The following is an 18,307-nucleotide window of genomic DNA, read 5'->3' as shown; positions in this document are numbered from 1 at the left end:
GTCTTGGGCACTGGAGGAAAACGAGGCACACTGCACTGAGTTGGGCACCGAAATCACCTTCCACAGGCGAGTCTGATTAGTTCGGTCTTCACAATATTAATACTCACCACAGCCTCTTCTTGTCTTCGCAAATAAAAACTATTCTTAGTTCCCAATCACACGAAACTCGTCAAAAGTCATGACAACACCAACGGCAGCATTATTGCAGCCAACCTGGCACTGACGTAGCGACGGGCACTGGAACTTAATTTGTGCTCATGATGCATTGCACTGTTTCCGTCCTTGCATACGCTGGATCCTCCCAAAACTCACCTCATCCATCAGACCACTCGATCATCACATATCATCAGTCCTTCGGCCAGATCCGGGTCAAAGACTGATTAGCACAATGTTGACATGAAGCGCCCACTCTTTGTTTTCCCCCTCTTCTTCTTGTTTTCATTGAGCTCCTATTGTATTCTCAAGCATCACTAATTGTACGAGTATTGTGGCCGCGCTCTGCGCCGAACTGCCGAGCGAGGATGGACCTGGAGAGGATCAAGCAGAATCTACGCATCCGGGCAGGGAGGGCAAAGAAGCCACGAAAAGGTGCAGCAGAAAGGACTTCTGTCGCCCCAGCAGAGGCTTCCAAGGCCGAGCAACCTGTGATGAAAGCTAATGACACTGTTCAATCGCCGCGAGTCTCCAGCAAGCAAGCATCTCCTCCTTCCAAGGTGGAAATGCCGTCTCGCGCTCGGGGCGTTTTCAACCCCCTTCCTGCTGTTGAATCAGCAAACATCTCGAAGCCTAGACCAGGACTCCCACACGCTACAACAGGCTCCAGTATCAAGCTAACACTCCCGGAGCATTTGCCTCGATATGGACGATCAGGTATTGAAAAGCCGCAACGAGGCCCTCCCTCTAAGGGACAACCCATCAGGCGGACACTGTCGGACAGTGACACGAAAACTGGCTTGGGCAGTGATTCATCGGATGTGCTTGATTTTGACCTGAGGCCTCCTCCCCCCAGGCTCAAGCCACCGTCTGTCGAGTCCTTGAGCGAGTTGTTGTTTTCGGCACGCCATCTCAATGTCCTCGTCTACAAGCCTCAGTACCTAGCCGCTTTCACTGCCTTCATACAACGTTACCGCCCTCAATATCACGACGTCCTCCTCGGGTATCTCGAATCGCAAAAGGCTATAAAGGCAGTCGAGTACGCAAACGCCGTTGCGCAAAGCATTTCTTCCGAAGCCACCACAGCGATTCAGCCGATGCAGGCGGCGTCATTAGACAAAGTTTTCGAGGAATGGAACAAGTCTTGTTTCCACACATTGATCGACACGGCACTTCCAATGTACATCACATACAATTTGGTCAATGTGGTGACAGAATGCCTCATCAACGAGATCACGGGTCGACAAACGCCGCTGACGAGAGACCTGATAGGGGGCTTATCGGAGGTATTTTGCTTGACAGACCCTAGTCAGCAGGATAACCCTATAATCTATGCGAGTGAAGAGTTTTTCCGGCTTACCGGGTACGGCGTGGACGACGTTATAGGACATAACTGTCGATTCTTACAAGGCGTCAAAACCAATAGGGCATCAGTTTCACGACTTCGAGGTCACGTCGAGAGAGGAGAAGAAACCTGCGAAACACTGCTCAACTACCGCAGGGATGGCCGGGCGTTTGTAAATTTACTAATGACAGCGCCTTTACATGATGATCAAGGCAATGTTAAATACAACATTGGCGCTCAAGTTGATGTAACTGGATTGATTGAACGGGGAAAGGGATTAGAGAGCTTTGGGTCCTTGCTGATTAATCGAGGACTGGGACGCCCAGCACACAAGGTTGACGGCAACGCCTCTCATGTGGTTGAGCAAGCGCCCAAGAAGGCACATGCATTGGGGAAGCTGAGAGAGCTGAGTGAAATGTTTGATCTTGAGGAGTCAGCTGCCGTGAAATCGCACGGTAGATCCTCGCCAAGGTCCACTGACGATGACGAGCAGAGCATGGTCAGCAGAACCCGACGCATCTATGGAGATTACTCCTCTTCAGAAGATCGCGACGAGGAATCAGGCGACGATGAAGATACGACATGGAAGTTGGCAGAGTCCGGTCGATCTGGCTTGTCTGGAAAACTTCCGGGGGTCTATGACAGCTACATGCTCATCAGAGCAGCACCATCACTCCGAATAGTGTTTGTCTCTCCCAGACTACGCCGACGATTCGGGAATATCGTCCAGCATCCTTTCCTGGCACACATTGGGGCATCACCTGCTACTTTGGCAGGGCTCAGGGACAGCTTCGGAACTGGCACTCCTGTTTCAGCCAAGGTCAACTTTATGGTCACGGCTGGTGAACGCCGTGATGGCATCACTGTACCTGTCGGATCCAAGCCAGGGAATCTAGGCCACCATCGAGTCTCATGGATCTCTGCGACACCATTAATTGGGAGCGATGGTAAAGTTGGTGTCTGGATGATTGTTGTTGTCGAAAGGACCAGGATACCGAAAGACCTAAAGGATAATGGTGTGAGAGGGAGCACGACTACCATACAACCACTTACCACGAATCGGCTGGAGATGTTGGATATTCAGACACGAGATATGCCTGACAATGTGCAGCAGATATTACCCCAAAGGTCCCGGCGAAGGGTCCAGCAGATTGAAGACATGCCGATAAAGCCGAAGAGGTTAGTTGAGGAAACAAATGGGACCACCTCCGTACAGCAACAACAACAACAACAACAGCAGCAGCAGCAGCCACAACAGCAACAACCTATTCAGGTCCCGTATCAGAAACTTAGGATTGATGACGATGAGCTTCAAGCAGCAAACAATACGGCTATGGAGCATGTTGAGGTTGTGACTCCACCCCGACCCGAAAACGAGCAAAATGTCGCCGACGTTGAAACCGTCAAGATCAAAAACTGTATTGCTGTTGAAGGCGGCCGACCTGAACCGGAATTTGCTCCTATCCCGGTCTCTTCTCCCGAGACGGAAGCTCATCAACCCCAACAGGTTGCCATTCAGCCTAGAAATGAACCAAAGCCTTCTACCCTGAACATGTCAGAGGTCGACAATGCACTGCTGCGGTCGTTACCGGCCGCGGATAAATTAGACTCTCCAGTGTCACAGCCTCATTCCCCGACCGACAGCGGATTCCAAGAAGTGCCAAAGCACTCTCACTATTCTTCGGAGGACGATGATACCCCCAGACGGCCACAGCGCCCAGGGTTTCTAGAGTTTACCCCGACACAGTCGCGGCCTGGAACCAGTGGACATGATGGAGGCAAATCGCACGGCAAGCACTACATGGATTACATCCGACACCCAGGAAGCAGGCCGTCGTCCGATTACAATCTGGTGATGTCTAGCGGTATGCTCTCGTCCATGTACCACGAGTATCATGACATTGCGGAGAAGGATGAACAGGGCGATGAAGACGAAGAAGACGAAGAATGCGCTCGTACCCCATATAGCGTTGACTAGTTATGTTTTCTCTAGCGAGCAGGAAAAGAATCATGGTATTTATATGGTTGACACCGTGGAGTGCTTTTTTACGTGAACTCGCAGAATCGTACGTGCTCAGAGATTCGTCCTTTCCAAGCAAGATATATCTCCACGTCCAGACTACCTTGTTTTCCATGTAAGAGTAGGTAACCAGGTCGATGATGGTGTTGTTACGTTCTGCTTCGACCCCAACGCAGCCTTGTCGCTGCTCAGCCTCGTCGGGTTTTGCCGCCAAGCAGATGCAGCCCCGGTCATTGGCTGCCTCGTCGGAAGAACATTTTCTTTCCGGCGATCATCAAGTTTTTGAACTCAATTGTCGCTACACCAATTTCATTCCGAGTTTGAGCATTTCAACCTGGAGTTGCTACAAATTCGAGCATAGCTTCTCGCCAATATACTTCGTCAGAGTCACACGGACTGGGAAAATCCTCGACGCGATGCCTGTGGAATCCGAAACCGAGCCGATCCCTTCGGTCAAAGACCTCGCTAGTTCTGGTAAGCCAAGAAGAAATATTTCAATGTGTTGTCAAGACGAGTTTTGAAGTGAACGATTTTCAAAGGGAGGAGTGTCTGCTAACTAAGGTGTCTTTACTTCACAGAATCATCAATCCGACGAGCGTGTTTGCAAACGATAACGACACATCTGGACGAGCGCTCGCCGACAAATCCGCTGACACCGACGCAATGTCTCCAGCTGTGGAAGGGGTTGTATGTTGCGCTTTACATGCACGATAGCAAAAACGCCGTGTCCGTACAGAACCTCGCCGCGGAGCTTGCGAGAACCGTGCGGACTGTGGCGTCGAAGCACCTTGAACTACAGAGTGAGAGTGCCAACTCAGACTCGTGGTTAGCGAGCTGGACACTTGCGTTCTGGGAGACGATATGCCGCGAATGGGCCTCGATCGATCAATGGCGAATGAATAAAATCCTGATGCTAGTGCGATTTGTCGTGAGGGAGACATTCAACCTCTCGTTGACGACGACAGTTGACGACGAAGAGGCCGGTAGATCCAAGTCGATCATCACTTCCCAGACGCATATCCTCCAGGCGTGGCCGCTGAGTCCTCGGGAACGAAAAGTCCCAGACGGATTAAGGCTGCATGTGCTCGACATATGGGTTGACGAGTTGTCGGGCCAGGTCAATGCCGTGCAGAAGAGCATAGACGAGTCCGGCGAAACGGAAGACGCAGGTGTGAAGACGGCACTAGTTAACGCCGCCAAGAGCTTCATGGCACCTGTGGAGAGTCTCAGCAAGGAAGCCATCAGTAAGGGTGTCAAGTTGAGAGCCAAGGATGCAATGAAGCGATCGCAAGAATTGTTCTCGTCTTGAGAAGGGCATTCGTCGCGGAGAATGTCGAACTGCATGTAGGCTCCGTCACAAAAAGTCGATACGATAAACGCAGATCCTAGGCCTCAGATGTCAGGTTTCAGCAATACCGGATCACCACGATCGAGCTCAGCTGCATGGCTTCTTTGAGAATCTGGACGTCATCCACAGAAGGGGAGACGCTGTCTCAGCGATCGACCGGAATGGCAGTCGAGTGTGACAATGAAATGTGGCAGCCAAGTGTGGAATCTGTCTCCATGGAAACTCATTTCATCAAACCTGAAAATCCATCTCGTCGACGGGCTAGCCTTGCTTGTCCAATTATTCAGGAAATTGACAGAGTGGTTGAATTTCGCTACAGCATGCTCAAGTCGTTCCCTGAACTACATCATACCAGTCAATCAATAGCGGCAGCAGTCGACAGGCGGAATACACTGGAATCATCATATACTTGACCTGACACGTATTCTGTACCTCAACCTCTGCCGACCGAGAGGATTGGAATTGCATGGATTTTGGCGCCCTCCCGACACCGTTATCTGTATACACTACGGCAAGGTCCTTCGGTGCGGTTCGGTTCGGTTCAGCCAAGAGATGTCGCGACACCTTGTCTGGCTGGGGCACATCTATTTTCTCTCCTCTTCTCGTCTATGGTCCCGTCCCCATTCCCATTCCGCATGGGTTTCGATTTGGAGAAACTCACTGATTCAATACACGGTCAAGGTTTCCGTCCGAAGAACACGAGTGGTGGCATTTGCATGATGGAGCAGAGACCGGTAGATAAATAATCTGTCCGGCGGACCCGGCGATCAGCCTGGCAATACCAAAAAGTTTTTCATCATTATTTATCACTGTCCAAGGATCTTTATCTCCACGCAACAATGATCCAGAACTCTAACTAGACCACTAGACTACCCGGGCATGCTGGACGGTGACCAGCCTGTCGATATCCCCGACACCACTACCCCTGAAGACCAAAATACCACGCTAGCCCAGTGGTCGCGTAGCGGAGTGGGGGGATTCTGTCCGCGGCGCCAAGTTGCGGCGAGAGCTGCCTACCTGTAGTGAGGCTGAGTCGTAGCCATCTGCTGCCATCTTAAACCCAGCTTTCATACGTTCCTTCGTCCTAACGCAACAGTTTTCGATATTTGCAAGTGAGGCTGCTTTCTAGCTTGTGTGAATTCTAGGATAATACTTCTTTCCCCCAAGAATCCGATGGTATTGTTCGCGTGCCTCAGTGCCTCATCGACCGAAATCACTGTGCTCGGCGTGCTGTAAGCCTTTCAGCCTCGCGCTGTGACGGAGGAAATGCGTCTCCTTGACACAACAACATTGCAACTGAAGGAGTTTGCAGACGAAAATGAAGTAGAATACATCATATTGTCCCATCGGTGGGAACAAGATGAAGTATCCCTGCAGCAACTTCCCTCGCTTGGTACTCGAAGTCGCAAGCAAGGCTACCTGAAAATACGGGCTTGTTGTGCGGAAGCCGCCAGAAACGGCGTCCGCTATGCCTGGATCGACACCTGTTGCATTGATAAGACAAGCAGCGCCGAGCTGAGTGAGGCTGTCAACTCAATGTATAGATGGTACCGCCATGCAACCAGGTGCTATGCGTATCTATCCGATGTCGGGTCTGTCGATGATCTTGCGGGCAGTCTTTGGTTCACTCGGGGTTGGACTTTACAAGAGCTTCTGGTCAACACTTCTCAACCCCAACCAATATACTTATCGACTAACTATGGCTATCCAGGCACCGCATGCTGTAGAGTTTTACAATCGACGGTGGGAATTCATTGGTTCAAAACACCTACTTTCATCACGACTCTCCGGCATTACGGGCGTTCCTCGTGATGTCTTATGGGGCGATCGACCTCCCAGTGGCTGTCCTATTGCTCAAAGGATGAGTTGGGCGTCTAAACGCGTCACTACCCGCCCGGAAGATCAAGCATATTCCCTCATGGGGCTATTCGATGTCAATATGCCTTTACTGTACGGTGAGGGCAAGAAAGCATTTCGGAGATTGCAGGAAGAGATACTGAAAATCAGCCAAGATCATTCCATATTTATATGGAAGTGTACAGGCAATGATGGACCTCTGGATATGCTTGCCGGATCACCAGCCGACTTTGCCGATCGCCGCTATGTCTCGCCAAGATATAGCGGTTCAGAACAATATCTAATGACAAATGCCGGCTTGTCGATAACCCTTCCGATGCTACCATGGAACATGAATACTTATCTTGCGATCCTCGGATGTAATCATCAAAGGGGAGTGCGGGCAAGAGCCGATGGGTATTGTTCAGCGATATTCCTCCAGCGGACGAAAAACCCAAGACTGCTCATCCGTGTAGCTCTCTCAGGTCAAGAGATATGTACTGTCAAGCGGAGGGCTGTTTCTCAGATAATAAGGATGCAACAGGTACTAATTCTCTCACCACGAGTACCAGCTTTCCCTGACAGCGATTTCGTCTACGGACAGCCCGCGTATGGCTTTGTCTTCCTGTCCAGTATGTCCAGCCATCTAATTGACATCGGTCCAAAGGGGCTACCAGGCGTTGAAATTGGCAGTAGGAACCCTCCTGAACCGTATCAGACTTCACTACAGGATAAGCCTGCATGGAAGGTCAAGTTACTTCCTGGTCAGCACGGTACGGTAGCGTGGTTTGACTTCGCCAAAACCGAAAAACCACCTGGCAAGATACGTCTGGTCAAGTTCGGCTTCGATTTTGAATTCAATCCCGTCTGTATGATCTGGACGCATGATCACCTTTCGAGGAATAGCTGGGTAGATCAGCAAGGGCGTGCTCTCGAAAGCAGCACACTCGACTCAAACGAATGGATCGAGAAGGATGTTGCATCGCATGGTATTGATGTGTCATCCGGATATACAGAGGTTGGAGGAGAATTGAGGCCATATTACGCTCTTCGAGGCGACAACTCTAGTGGGATATCTGTGGGAATTCAAGCGCTGGAACTCACTATTGACATCGCCACAGGCCGGGGTGATCGTGACCCAGAGTGGTTTGTGACAATGGAAGATACATTTGACTTTGAAGCGCAGGACAAATCGGAATTTTATCGCCGAGATCGTCGGTTCGGCTGGCGGTCAAAGAAAGACGTGATAGTAGAAGAAAGAGTCGAAGGAGACGTCGACACCGCTTTATAGAAATTCTACGACGAAAACATTCATCTTTGATTTGGGTTACGCCTGAGGGTTTTGATATGTTAAGACAGGGATACGATAATGTTGTACGGTAAAGTGGTGCCCGGAAACCCAGACCCCTCTCAATAGCAGTGGTTCAAGCCGCCAGTTCGAAACTGTTCTCATTCCTGCGGCCGTCGTTATCTTGTCACGTTCCGAGAGGTATCGAACCCAGTTGAGTTCTGGAAGGAGGAACCAGACAGTATTTGCGACGGCATCGGTTGACAAGACCCGCACTTTTTCATCTCTACCAATTCAGGCATCCTCACCGTGGTAGCAAAAGATGATGGTCACGGGATGAGCGCAGCGCTCCTAAAGAAAGTGTCTACGCCTCTACGAGTACAGGTTAGGTAGCCAAGATCGGGACAGGGTCAATCTTGAGCAAGGGGGCTATCCATCTTGCCTTTTTCGATAAGGATGACATGCAGGAATGGAGAGTAGACACGATGCACACAGACAAGTCAGTACAAGTCTTGATGAGATCAGTTTTCTACACGTTTGACAAGTCTAGAGTGATCCTAGCGTTGCGAGCCCTGAACAGAAGTGTGGTTTCTATAATCACAGCATGCGTGATGAATGCATCATCGTTAGGTCTGTGAGGGAGGTGAGGCGCTCACACAAGCTTTGCTACCCCTGAGGACCCACTCCGCGCTGAACGCTGGACCGACAGCAAGAAGAGACAACCGTGGAAGAAAATCAATCACGAAGCGCTGCAAGAACTGGTCTAGCACACAAATCTCAGTTCTCAGCACACGGTTGACTACACCCCTGTGCACACAGCGCTTCTTCATCTCCTCCTGCTGCTGTACTATGAGGGAATTGGCCGCAATGGAGTTCGACTACCCATTCTGGGGGAGTCGTGAAGATTTCATAGCGGCTCACGATACGATAACTTCGAATCAAAGGCACATCGTGCGGCGTTCTCAAATAAGTCAGACTGGCATTTTCTTGTAGATCAATAATCTTACATCATCGTCATCGTCGTCTAGTGGACCAAATGTCATTTGCTGGTGTCAGTGGAAAAAAACCTACAAACTCGGCAGGACATTTCCCTAAAAGAACCTGCGGTGTGCTGTATTGATTCTGAAGCTCGGCCTGTTATCTGACACACCACTTCTGCGATGACAGCAGTCTAGTACCCACGGCAGTCCGATAATGGGTCTCTTCTTCTAAGGTCCCCTCCTGCAGCCATCGATCGAGCAAGGTCGAATTGAATCGGGGCTCCGGGTACACTCTGACACAGGCAAGAAAGGCCCCTTGAAAGAGGTCATTACCGTCCCCGAGAGTATCTTGTTCAAGGGCTACTAGGACCCCATGAGCAGAATTAAATGAAATTTCGTCAATGTCCTGATCGAATATGAGACCTAGCTTAGCATCGCGATGCAGAGTATTTCTAAAGTCCTCCCATTGCGCCTGATCGTAGTTTGGTTCAGTTCTGTGTTTAATCCTGTACCAGGTCTGAGATTGTTTATCTCCACGAAGCATCAAGATCATCGAGCTAGTGATAGGTTCGGTGCGCAGAGGGGTCTGCAGAGGGGCGAGGACCATGCCTGGTGCAGTGAATGAAAGACCTTTATCGCTCGCTTCTCCCAGTGCTGTAGAATTCCGCTTGAGATAGACTTTTGTTCCTTTATACCAGCTGAATGGTAATGGCGCCCACCGATAGCCCGGTTCAGATAATCTGGGAACCGGAGAGAACAGTAGGTCTATGGGAAAGTATTTTTGAAGGAGTAGAAGCCTCTTCCACTTTTCATTGTTGGGGGCCGCCAAGATTGGAAGAGTATCAAGCCCAAGCATCACTGCAAGACAAAATGCTTCATCCTGGGCCTTGCTGTTGGTACGGGTCCGGCAAGCGTTCCATACTGCTGGGAAAAGGTGTCCACTTTTCCGATCTCGTCTGAAGCGTTTTAGGTCCTCTACTTGACGGATGCTGGAAGAAATCAGTCCAGTCAGGGCAGTTATTTCCGACATCGCAGAAAGCTTCGTTGACGTCTTGAAATCCTTAAATCCTTCTATCATATCGAAGACTCCGTCAGAAAATTGCAGCAGAATCTTCGACCCGGTCACAGCTTCCTGCAGCGTCCAGAGTCTCCTCATCCAACTGCAGCACACAATTCGGACAAGCTGTTCTTCTGGCGCCGCCCCCTGGCTTATAGATAGGAGTTGGGGATCAAGTACCAAAACTGCTAGCGAAGAACGATATACCACTTCCATATCACACATTGCACGGATTCGTGACGGTTGCGATTTCGGGTTGAAACTGTCCTGTGGAACGCACAGAGTATCGATCCAGAAGTACTTGGTCTGACCATGAGATGCGGCCGTAACGAAATCCTGGATGCGCCTCAATTGACATGTGGGCAGTGCATTTTGGCGTGGATTGCCCAAACCCTCCATCCATACATGTGAAATTGCAATGTAATTTTGATCTTGACCGAGCTTCAAGGCCGACATAACAAGGCTGAATTTTCCGTCCGTGTTTTCTTCCAAGCTAACCACAGGTAGCGTGTCCTCTCCGGTCAGAGCTTTGAGCAGAGAGTGATGAGTATCCTCGAGGGCACACTGACCGTCGCAATCCGCCGTGTGTGTCGGCACAAAGGCATTATCTGCTGTGTCGTTTATATTCATGCAGTAACAAACATTTCTGTCGCACTTGGATCGTGTATGGTCGTGCTGGGCCATTCGCGGTTGACAAAGACTGGCAAAATACATGCCAACTGGTGTCAAAGATTCCTGCAACATGTGAATGTCACTTGGACACCATCCATGCTCCTTCATTTTCGATAATATCAGTACACTCTGTGGCCACCGGATTGTTCTGCTTCCTGGCCAGATACGGCATTTTGCTTCTGTAAAAACAACCCCGAGCACCAAGATAGAGAGGGAGATGGTAGAATAATTTGCCAAAAGGTGGTTGTAACCTCCCTGCACACTGTCGCTCATTTTACCTAGTGCGCGTCGTGCTTCGTCTAGGATGGCTTCGAGGCCTTTCAAGGTCTCAGAATCATTCTGGAGCTCCTTTGTGGGTATACTATCCCTCCATTGCACTAGGTATTTCTCGAGGTGTCTAGTAGTAATAATTCTCCGTTTCAAGCTGGGAGAGACCCTCGTAAAGACGGCCAAGAGGTTGTCCATAGTATATTTGTGGCCTGTGGCAGCCGAGAGCAAACCAAAAAAAAGCCACTGCTGGATGAAAGCCGCCACGGACCTTTCGCTCTTGTTTGAAGCCCGGTCAATCTCGAAATCCAATAGTGTTTCTATCTCCCAACCTGCTCTCAAAGGGAAATTAGCGAAACCTTTGTTATCATATATAACAACGGGCGGCGCAATATCGTCGATGTATTCAATTTCGATAGGCGGGTATGAAGGTTGCATGATGAGAGGTAAATGATCTAGCGACCCCGTGGGAGAAATTCCGGAATGGTCGTCTCGAAACCTAAGTGATAATATGATCCTTCTGGCCCTCTCAGAAAAAGGATTATCAGTTCCAATGGACTTCTGGAAGTCGTGTAAGGCGGCTACATAGACTTTCTCTGTGACGTGTATTCCTTCAAGATTGAAAATTAGATTTTCGAGGTCACTGAGAGTGGCGAGAGTCATCGGGTCTTCCGGCCCCAGCAGCTTCGCCTTCCCAATCAGTGAGCGCAGGTACATGTGCACTGCTTGATTTGTTCTGCCTTGGTCAGTATACAACAGAGCAAGATTCTCGACCGTCCGAATGGTTGATATGTCGTCTAGACCTTGAGTACTCTCTCTTCCTTCCAAGGCTCGCAAGAATAATTCCTCGGCCTGGTCCAGGTATCCCTGGTGGCGGTATACACATCCTAGATTTGAAACGACATTGAGAGTCGATATGTGCTCTTTTCCAGCGCTTAGCTCTCTGGCGGTAAGTACTCTAGTATAGATGCCTTGGGCTTGTTCCAGGTCTTCTCTCCTAAAGCAGAGGTTTCCAAGATTGTTGAGTGTCTCGAGCGTAGACGGATGATCCCGTCCAAGAGATTTTTCTTTTCCCGCGAGTGATCGATTGAACATCTCTTCCGCTTCGGCAAATTTCTCTTGCTCAAGATATAGATTCGCTAGGTTGTTCATTGTGTCTAGTGTGGATGGATGTTCAAGGCCCAGGATTTTTGTGTAGGCAGAAATAGTTTCGATGTGCATCTTCTCCCCTTTGTAATACAGTCCTCGGTGAACGTACAGATTTCCGAGATTATTCATTGTATCGATGGTTGATAGATGACTGGGCCCTAAGACCTTCTTTTTCTTTGCAAATACTTCATAGTACAGTTTTTCTGCCGTCAAAAGCCTCCCTTCGCTAGCATAGAGGTTTGCCATGTTGTTCATCGTATCGAGTACGGACGGATGTTCGGGCTGTAGGGTATGTCTATAGCCAGAAAGCGCCTGCTCATACATCTTCCCCGCCTCTATGAATCTCCCTTGATAAGTGTAGAGGTTTCCGAGGTTGTTCAGTGTATCAAGGGTCAGTTGATGTTCAGATCCCAGGGCTTCCTTCGCCGCACTAAGGAGTCGATGATATATCTCTCCTGCTTCTGCCTGCCGGCCCTGATACACATAGAGGTTTGCAAGGCTATTCAGCTTTTCAAACAATGGCAGCTCGTCTTTTCCGCCAATTCCCACCTCGCGGTTTGACCATCGTCGGTATATCTCTTCTGCTGCCTTTTGTTTGTCGCTCTCACTGAGGCAATCTTGGCCGTCCCCAGTCACATCGAATTCAGTCGACTTTTTGGCGTTGGAAGTCATCGCCTTGCACAAAGTGGTATTTCCGTTCTAGATTCTCGCACATCGCCCCGAAACGTCAACAAGGCTGCATTCTGCCGGTGTCATCTTTATTCTTGGACAATTTAAGGTGTTTGATATCCAATGTCAGATATCAACTGCGGGGTTTGGTTTGCTTGGCCGCGGGGCTGTTAGTGTTAGTGTCAGTGTCAGTGTCACTGCTCGGGCCGTAACTTCCTCCGCTTTCGATGCCCGTTTGCGGACCGCAAAAATATGGACCACATCGTCAACGATATAAATCTATCAGTGCCGTACCTTGTACAGGCGCCATATTGTGGGGATGACTACCATTCCTTCCCCGAACGAGAGGGATGGGCATTGGGCGAAGATGGCCTCTGGAGCCGGATCGGAGCTGCAGAAGTCGCTGGGGGCCCCAACGATCAAAGCTCCCTCGAGGCATTTCTTCAATCCTGGCTCTTTTTTGGTCTTCTTACCGAAGTTGTTGGTAGCATCACCATTGAAGATTTCATGTATCAGAGCAGCCATGGAGACTGGTATGTTACGACGGAGAAGCTACCTCAGTATCTCTCGTCTTGGGCTGCCCCAATCACTCTTCAGCCATCCGAACACATCAAGCCGTTACTGAAGGCTCACCTGGCACTAGACAAGACCTATTCCTTGGTCTCAAAATACTGCGCATCAAAGGATGGCTCTGCAAAACCAACTTGGAGTATAAATTCGCGTCTCGCCCTCTCTTTCATGATACTGGGAGAAACGCTATGCCACGCCATGCGCAAAGTCGTTCTGTCTGCGAAGATTACAATAAGAGGCTTTTTCGAGAGTATGAGTCTCGGGTGGGGTTACAGCGACTCCCTGCTGAGGTCGATGAGGAATGATGGCTGGTGTTTGTATTCGTTGCAAGTCTTGCTAGGGGATCTTCAGCAAAGTACTTGCGGACAACTCTATGCGAAACACATATCGCACCCAAGAGATCTGGGGCTTGATCACACAGACTGTTCGTCTTATTATTGTGGAGCGCGAGAGAGTCGTGCATATCGCCAGAAACACTGGAACACTGACGGTGTCTGCAATTGTGCACTTGTTGGCGTTGATATGGCAGGACTGATCGGCGTCCTTGAGCGAGGAAGTACACCTATCTTGAAATATGATCAACAAAATCAGAGCGTCAGCGTTGTGGAGTATAAGCCGGGGATGAGCTATGCCATTATATCTCACGTTTTTGCTGATGGATTCGCGAATGGCTTTACTAATGCACTCCGATCTTGTCACCTGAGAAGATTCGTCGAGGTATTTGGGAGGTTGGCAGCCCTTGACCGGGCGCTGTCTTTTGCGCATGGTTCAACCGCGTTACATACACCATCGTATTTTTGGGTTGATGCTTTAGCAATACCACTGGGACGGTCGAACCAGCGGATACGCCAAAAAGCGGTCAGAAATATGCATCTCATGTATAGGAATGCATCGTGCACTATTGTCTTCGATGCAGGACTCATGGTTCAAGCTCGCGGGAATTCGTACTCCGAGACCGCCATGAAGATCGCCACAAGCTATTGGATGACTAGACTTTGGACGTTGCAAGAAGGATATTTGAGTCGGCGTCTGCTCTTTGTGTTTAACGACGCCCTAGTAGACATGGACACTCTTGAGGGCACTTTCCCGGACGAGCTTGCGAATCCAATTCCGACAGTCGCACGATGCTATTACAATGCACTACTCGGACCAGAAAGAAGAGCAATACAAGAAAGTGTCGAACTACGACCGAGTTCACAATTCCTCACCGCTTTATGGAATGCTTTGAAGCGAAGGACTGCGAGTGTTGCACGGCACGAACCGCTGGCAATTGCGACCATGCTGGGTCTAGATACTGAGCTCTTTGAAGACGTTGACTTCAATCCTTCCAGAGAATCAATCGAGTTGGACTTGCTCATGGGGCGACAAATGAGCAGTCTCCTGAAGATGATAGCTGCAACTTCCTATTACAAGATCCCTGCGGGCTTGATCTTTGCGCCTTGCCCAAAGCTCACGGAGAAAGGTTTATCTTGGGCCCCTGCCTCATGGCTCACAGTCTCCGACGTCAAGTTCAGCACCCTTGCCAAAAAGCAGCAACAGGGCAAGTTGACATCTGACGGGTTAGAAGTAACTTTCCCTGGCTTCAAACTTCACAGCATTGCCAACACGGAGACAGAAAGTCAAGCAATCGATGAGCTCTTCTTCACACCCGACTCCTCCTTGGAGCACTGGATCGTGGTTCATGCTAGAGACTTATACAGGTGGACTAGATTGCAAAAACTGCAACTGGCCATCATCACAGAAACCATTCCAGTGACGAAAAAGGAGCAGGTCGCGTTGGTAGTGAATATCATTGGAAGTTCAAGTCAGACCATACATGCGCGGATCCTGAGCACAGCAAATCTCCGCCTGATCGTGGGCTTTCACAAGATACAAAGGCTGCAGCAGGAGTTGAGAGCTGGACTTCCAAGCACATTCATAGGTGAAACCGTTGGCCATGATCAGTCCTGGTGCATTGACGGCAGCAACCCCGTACAGAATCAACAAAATCCCAGCAGCACAACGAGTCGTATTGTAGGCCTACTGACTAAAATGCATCTTTTCGCGGGAATCCAGAGTCGTTTCGCCTCTGCGGGAAAACCACTTTGAACATGGGTTGTCCCGAGCAAGCCCATGGCTCGGTATTAACAAAGACGCTTCACCAAGGTAGAAGGAGACATGGTTCGAACTGACAACCTTCGAGAAGCTGGGTTGGAGCTGGCTGAAACTGGCGTGATCGCGCCACGTACGACCGGAAGATGGTGACCGGGAAAAACATGCTATGCTAGTCGTAGCCTTTGAGGCTGAAAGCACTCGTTGGGGGTATTGGGAGCAGGTGACGTAGGGACCAGTCTAAGACTCAGATGGGGCCCTGTTTACTGGGGGAGAAAGAAGCGTTTAACCAAAATCCCGGTCACCGGAGTTGTGCCTGGGTAAACGTGGTAGCGACGCGCTTAGACCAGACGGTGGAGTACAGCCGAACATCACCAGGCCATAATCCGAATAAAACTGAAATACTGCGGGCGAGCGAATACTGTGACTCGTTGCTCGCTGGGAAGTTCGGTCAAGAAGTCGAGATTGATGGATTACTCACTCACCTAGTGCCAAACCTTGCGCTGACCAAAATGCCATCGCTCTCTCTCCGAAGAGGGTGGACTCTGAGCAGGCGACAGCCGGCAATAATTCATTGCATGTATGCTGACAAAAATGACCCAGGCGACATGTATTCCAAATGGGACTTTTTAGCTAACTTCAATCCCGAAGTCTACTGTAGTTTCTGCACAATCGTTCTCTTCCCAACCTGGCGTTGTTGTGGGAGAGACAAAAGCCACGGCCTCCTGGGCCCCACTCATAAGGCCGAGACGCCGCCGACCAGCTTCACGACGTCTAATCATGGATGAGAAGCGGGATTCCCTTTTTGCGTTAGATGAAAGTCTGCATTCTAACATACTTCGAGTCTCATTGACATTCTACGCACGCAACTCTGGCTAACACGATGTGGCTAACACGTCTCCGACTCTGCATCATGGTGGATATCGACACAATGACAAAAAGAGCGTGCCTGCGAGATGAGGTATAGGCCTCGCAAACATCTCATCCATCAAGACTGTGTATATAAAGGTTCGGTGAGTTACTCTCCTACGAGAAGACATGCTCTTCAATCCTACTTCAATACCGACCATCATCCCCTTCTTGCTCGTTCCCATATATATAACTTCACCTTGTGTCCAACCATGCACTTCGTCACCGTCTCCTCACTAGCTTTGGCCATCGGGCTCGCATCGGCACGCAAGTGCCAGAACTTCACGGTGGAAGTGGAAGTGTCCGCACGCAATGGCGTCTTCGGCATCCCGATCCCGCAGACCAACATCGACGTGACCAACTTCTTGCTCGGCGGCGCCATGCCGGGCGTCAACGCCACGCAGGAAGCACTAACGTCCTACGCGACCGTGTCAGGCACGTACGAGCTGGCAGCGACATACTGCGTTCCAGACTCGGTCCCGGAGAGTGGGTCGAAGACACTCCAGATCCTGACGCACGGCATCGGTTTCGACCGCAGCTACTGGGACCTGCCGTTCAACGACTACAACTACAGCTACGTCGAGACGGCAGTGGACCAGTACGGGTACTCGACGCTGTCGTGGGACCGACTGGGGATCGGGGCCAGCTCGCACGGCGACCCGCTGTCGGTGGTGCAGGCTCCCCTGGAGATCGCGGCGCTCAAGGCGCTGACGAGACTCGCGTGGTCGGGTTCGGTGCCGGGCGTCTCGACGAAATTCGACAAGATCGTCCACGTGGGCCACTCGTTCGGCTCGATCCAGACGTACGCGCTCGCGCGCGACGAGCCCGAGCTCAGCTCCGGCATCGTGCTGACCGGCTTCTCCGCGACGGGCGCGTACATCCCTTACTTCCTGCTCGGGGGCAACCTCATCTCGGCGGCCGACGTGCCCAGCTTCGCCACCACCTACGGAGCGGGCTACCTCGTCCCCGGCGACGCGTCCGGGGTGCACACCAACTTCCTCGCGCCGGGGCAGTTCGACCCCGAGATTCTCGACTTCGCCTTCGCGACCGGCCAGCCCGTGTCGGTCGGGGAACTGCTCACCGTCGGCTCGGCGTCGGCGGGGGTCAACTCCTTCGCCGGTCCGGTGCTGGTGATCAGCGGCGAGCGCGACCTGGTGTTCTGCGGAGGCAACTGTCTCCCGCCGACGAGCAGCGGCAACGGGACTGTGAACCTGATCGCCGAGGTCCAAGGCGCCTTCCCCGGCGCGAAGCCCTTTGACGCCTTTGTCGTCCCCGGCGCCGGGCACGGTCTGAACCTGGATTACAGCCACGAGACGACGTATCAGTACATTAGCCAGTTTTTGGTCGGTAACGGACTGTGTTGATTTGAACGTTGAATGTGCCAAAGAAGAAAGAGAACGAAAAAGGAGAAGAGACCACAAACCAACCACCACTCACTACCAGGTCTACCAGTACCATTATCACTGTCGCCATCACTACCCATCTGCTCGACGTGAATACTATACTCTCTACTAGATCGTATTCGCATAATAGGATGAAACGGGATAAGAAATAATACATCAATCTAACAACTTTACACACTTTATTTTCAAACCAACCACATTCTTTTTATCATACATGTATAAAATTCCTTCGATTAGAATGCTACTGTGAGTACTTACTCCCTACATATGTACCATTATGACGATGTCAACACCGAACACCGTGAGTTCACGACCAATCTGGCGATGAACAAGGACGCAAGAAACCATGTGTCTTCTCTATTCTCCTTTCTGCCAGGTACCAAGTTTCTATAATGCAGATGCAGAGCGCGGCCCCCCTTCCTGACAGCACCAAGACGGAACATACCCGCCTACTATCTAGGCAGTCCAGGTGTACAATCCGTATATATATGTAAATCAGCCTCATGGGATCATGAAAAAATACGTCATACATAATTAAGAACAGTAAAAT

The 18,307-nt window shown here is 50.5% G+C and overlaps 6 protein-coding genes across 6 annotated transcripts; 5 read left to right on the top strand and 1 right to left on the bottom strand.

The window, feature by feature from the left end:
- Window positions 1-521: 521 nt before the first annotated feature.
- Window positions 522-3,476, top strand: PV08_08318 (uncharacterized protein; the record flags this gene model as incomplete). Its single annotated transcript, XM_016382644.1, has 1 exon — window positions 522-3,476. The coding sequence occupies one exon, from the start codon at window positions 522-524 to the stop codon at window positions 3,474-3,476; it is 2,955 nt and encodes a 984-aa protein (XP_016233347.1).
- Window positions 3,477-3,934: 458 nt separating this feature from the next.
- Window positions 3,935-4,827, top strand: PV08_08317 (uncharacterized protein; the record flags this gene model as incomplete). The annotated part of the gene is made up of 2 exons (XM_016382643.1): window positions 3,935-3,992; window positions 4,097-4,827. The coding sequence occupies 2 exons, from the start codon at window positions 3,935-3,937 to the stop codon at window positions 4,825-4,827; spliced, it is 789 nt and encodes a 262-aa protein (XP_016233346.1).
- A 1,305-nt stretch (window positions 4,828-6,132) lies between these two features.
- On the top strand, window positions 6,133-7,993 carry PV08_08316 (uncharacterized protein; the record flags this gene model as incomplete). The annotated part of the gene is made up of 2 exons (XM_016382642.1): window positions 6,133-6,385; window positions 6,411-7,993. The coding sequence occupies 2 exons, from the start codon at window positions 6,133-6,135 to the stop codon at window positions 7,991-7,993; spliced, it is 1,836 nt and encodes a 611-aa protein (XP_016233345.1).
- Window positions 7,994-9,127: 1,134 nt separating this feature from the next.
- Window positions 9,128-12,787, bottom strand: PV08_08315 (uncharacterized protein; the record flags this gene model as incomplete). Its single annotated transcript, XM_016382641.1, has 1 exon — window positions 9,128-12,787. One exon carries the CDS (start codon window positions 12,785-12,787, stop codon window positions 9,128-9,130), a length of 3,660 nt encoding a protein of 1,219 aa, XP_016233344.1.
- A 249-nt stretch (window positions 12,788-13,036) lies between these two features.
- Window positions 13,037-15,442, top strand: PV08_08314 (uncharacterized protein; the record flags this gene model as incomplete). Its single annotated transcript, XM_016382640.1, has 1 exon — window positions 13,037-15,442. The coding sequence occupies one exon, from the start codon at window positions 13,037-13,039 to the stop codon at window positions 15,440-15,442; it is 2,406 nt and encodes an 801-aa protein (XP_016233343.1).
- Window positions 15,443-16,566: 1,124 nt separating this feature from the next.
- On the top strand, window positions 16,567-17,718 carry PV08_08313 (uncharacterized protein; the record flags this gene model as incomplete). Its single annotated transcript, XM_016382639.1, has 1 exon — window positions 16,567-17,718. One exon carries the CDS (start codon window positions 16,567-16,569, stop codon window positions 17,716-17,718), a length of 1,152 nt encoding a protein of 383 aa, XP_016233342.1.
- Between the last annotated feature and the right edge of the window lie 589 nt (window positions 17,719-18,307).

The sequence above is a fragment of the Exophiala spinifera genome (assembly GCF_000836115.1).
Source record: "Exophiala spinifera strain CBS 89968 unplaced genomic scaffold supercont1.6, whole genome shotgun sequence".
Taxonomy (NCBI): domain Eukaryota; kingdom Fungi; phylum Ascomycota; class Eurotiomycetes; order Chaetothyriales; family Herpotrichiellaceae; genus Exophiala; species Exophiala spinifera.
The sequence above is the reverse complement of the archived record's forward strand: the minus strand, read 5'-3'. Positions and strand labels throughout refer to the sequence as shown.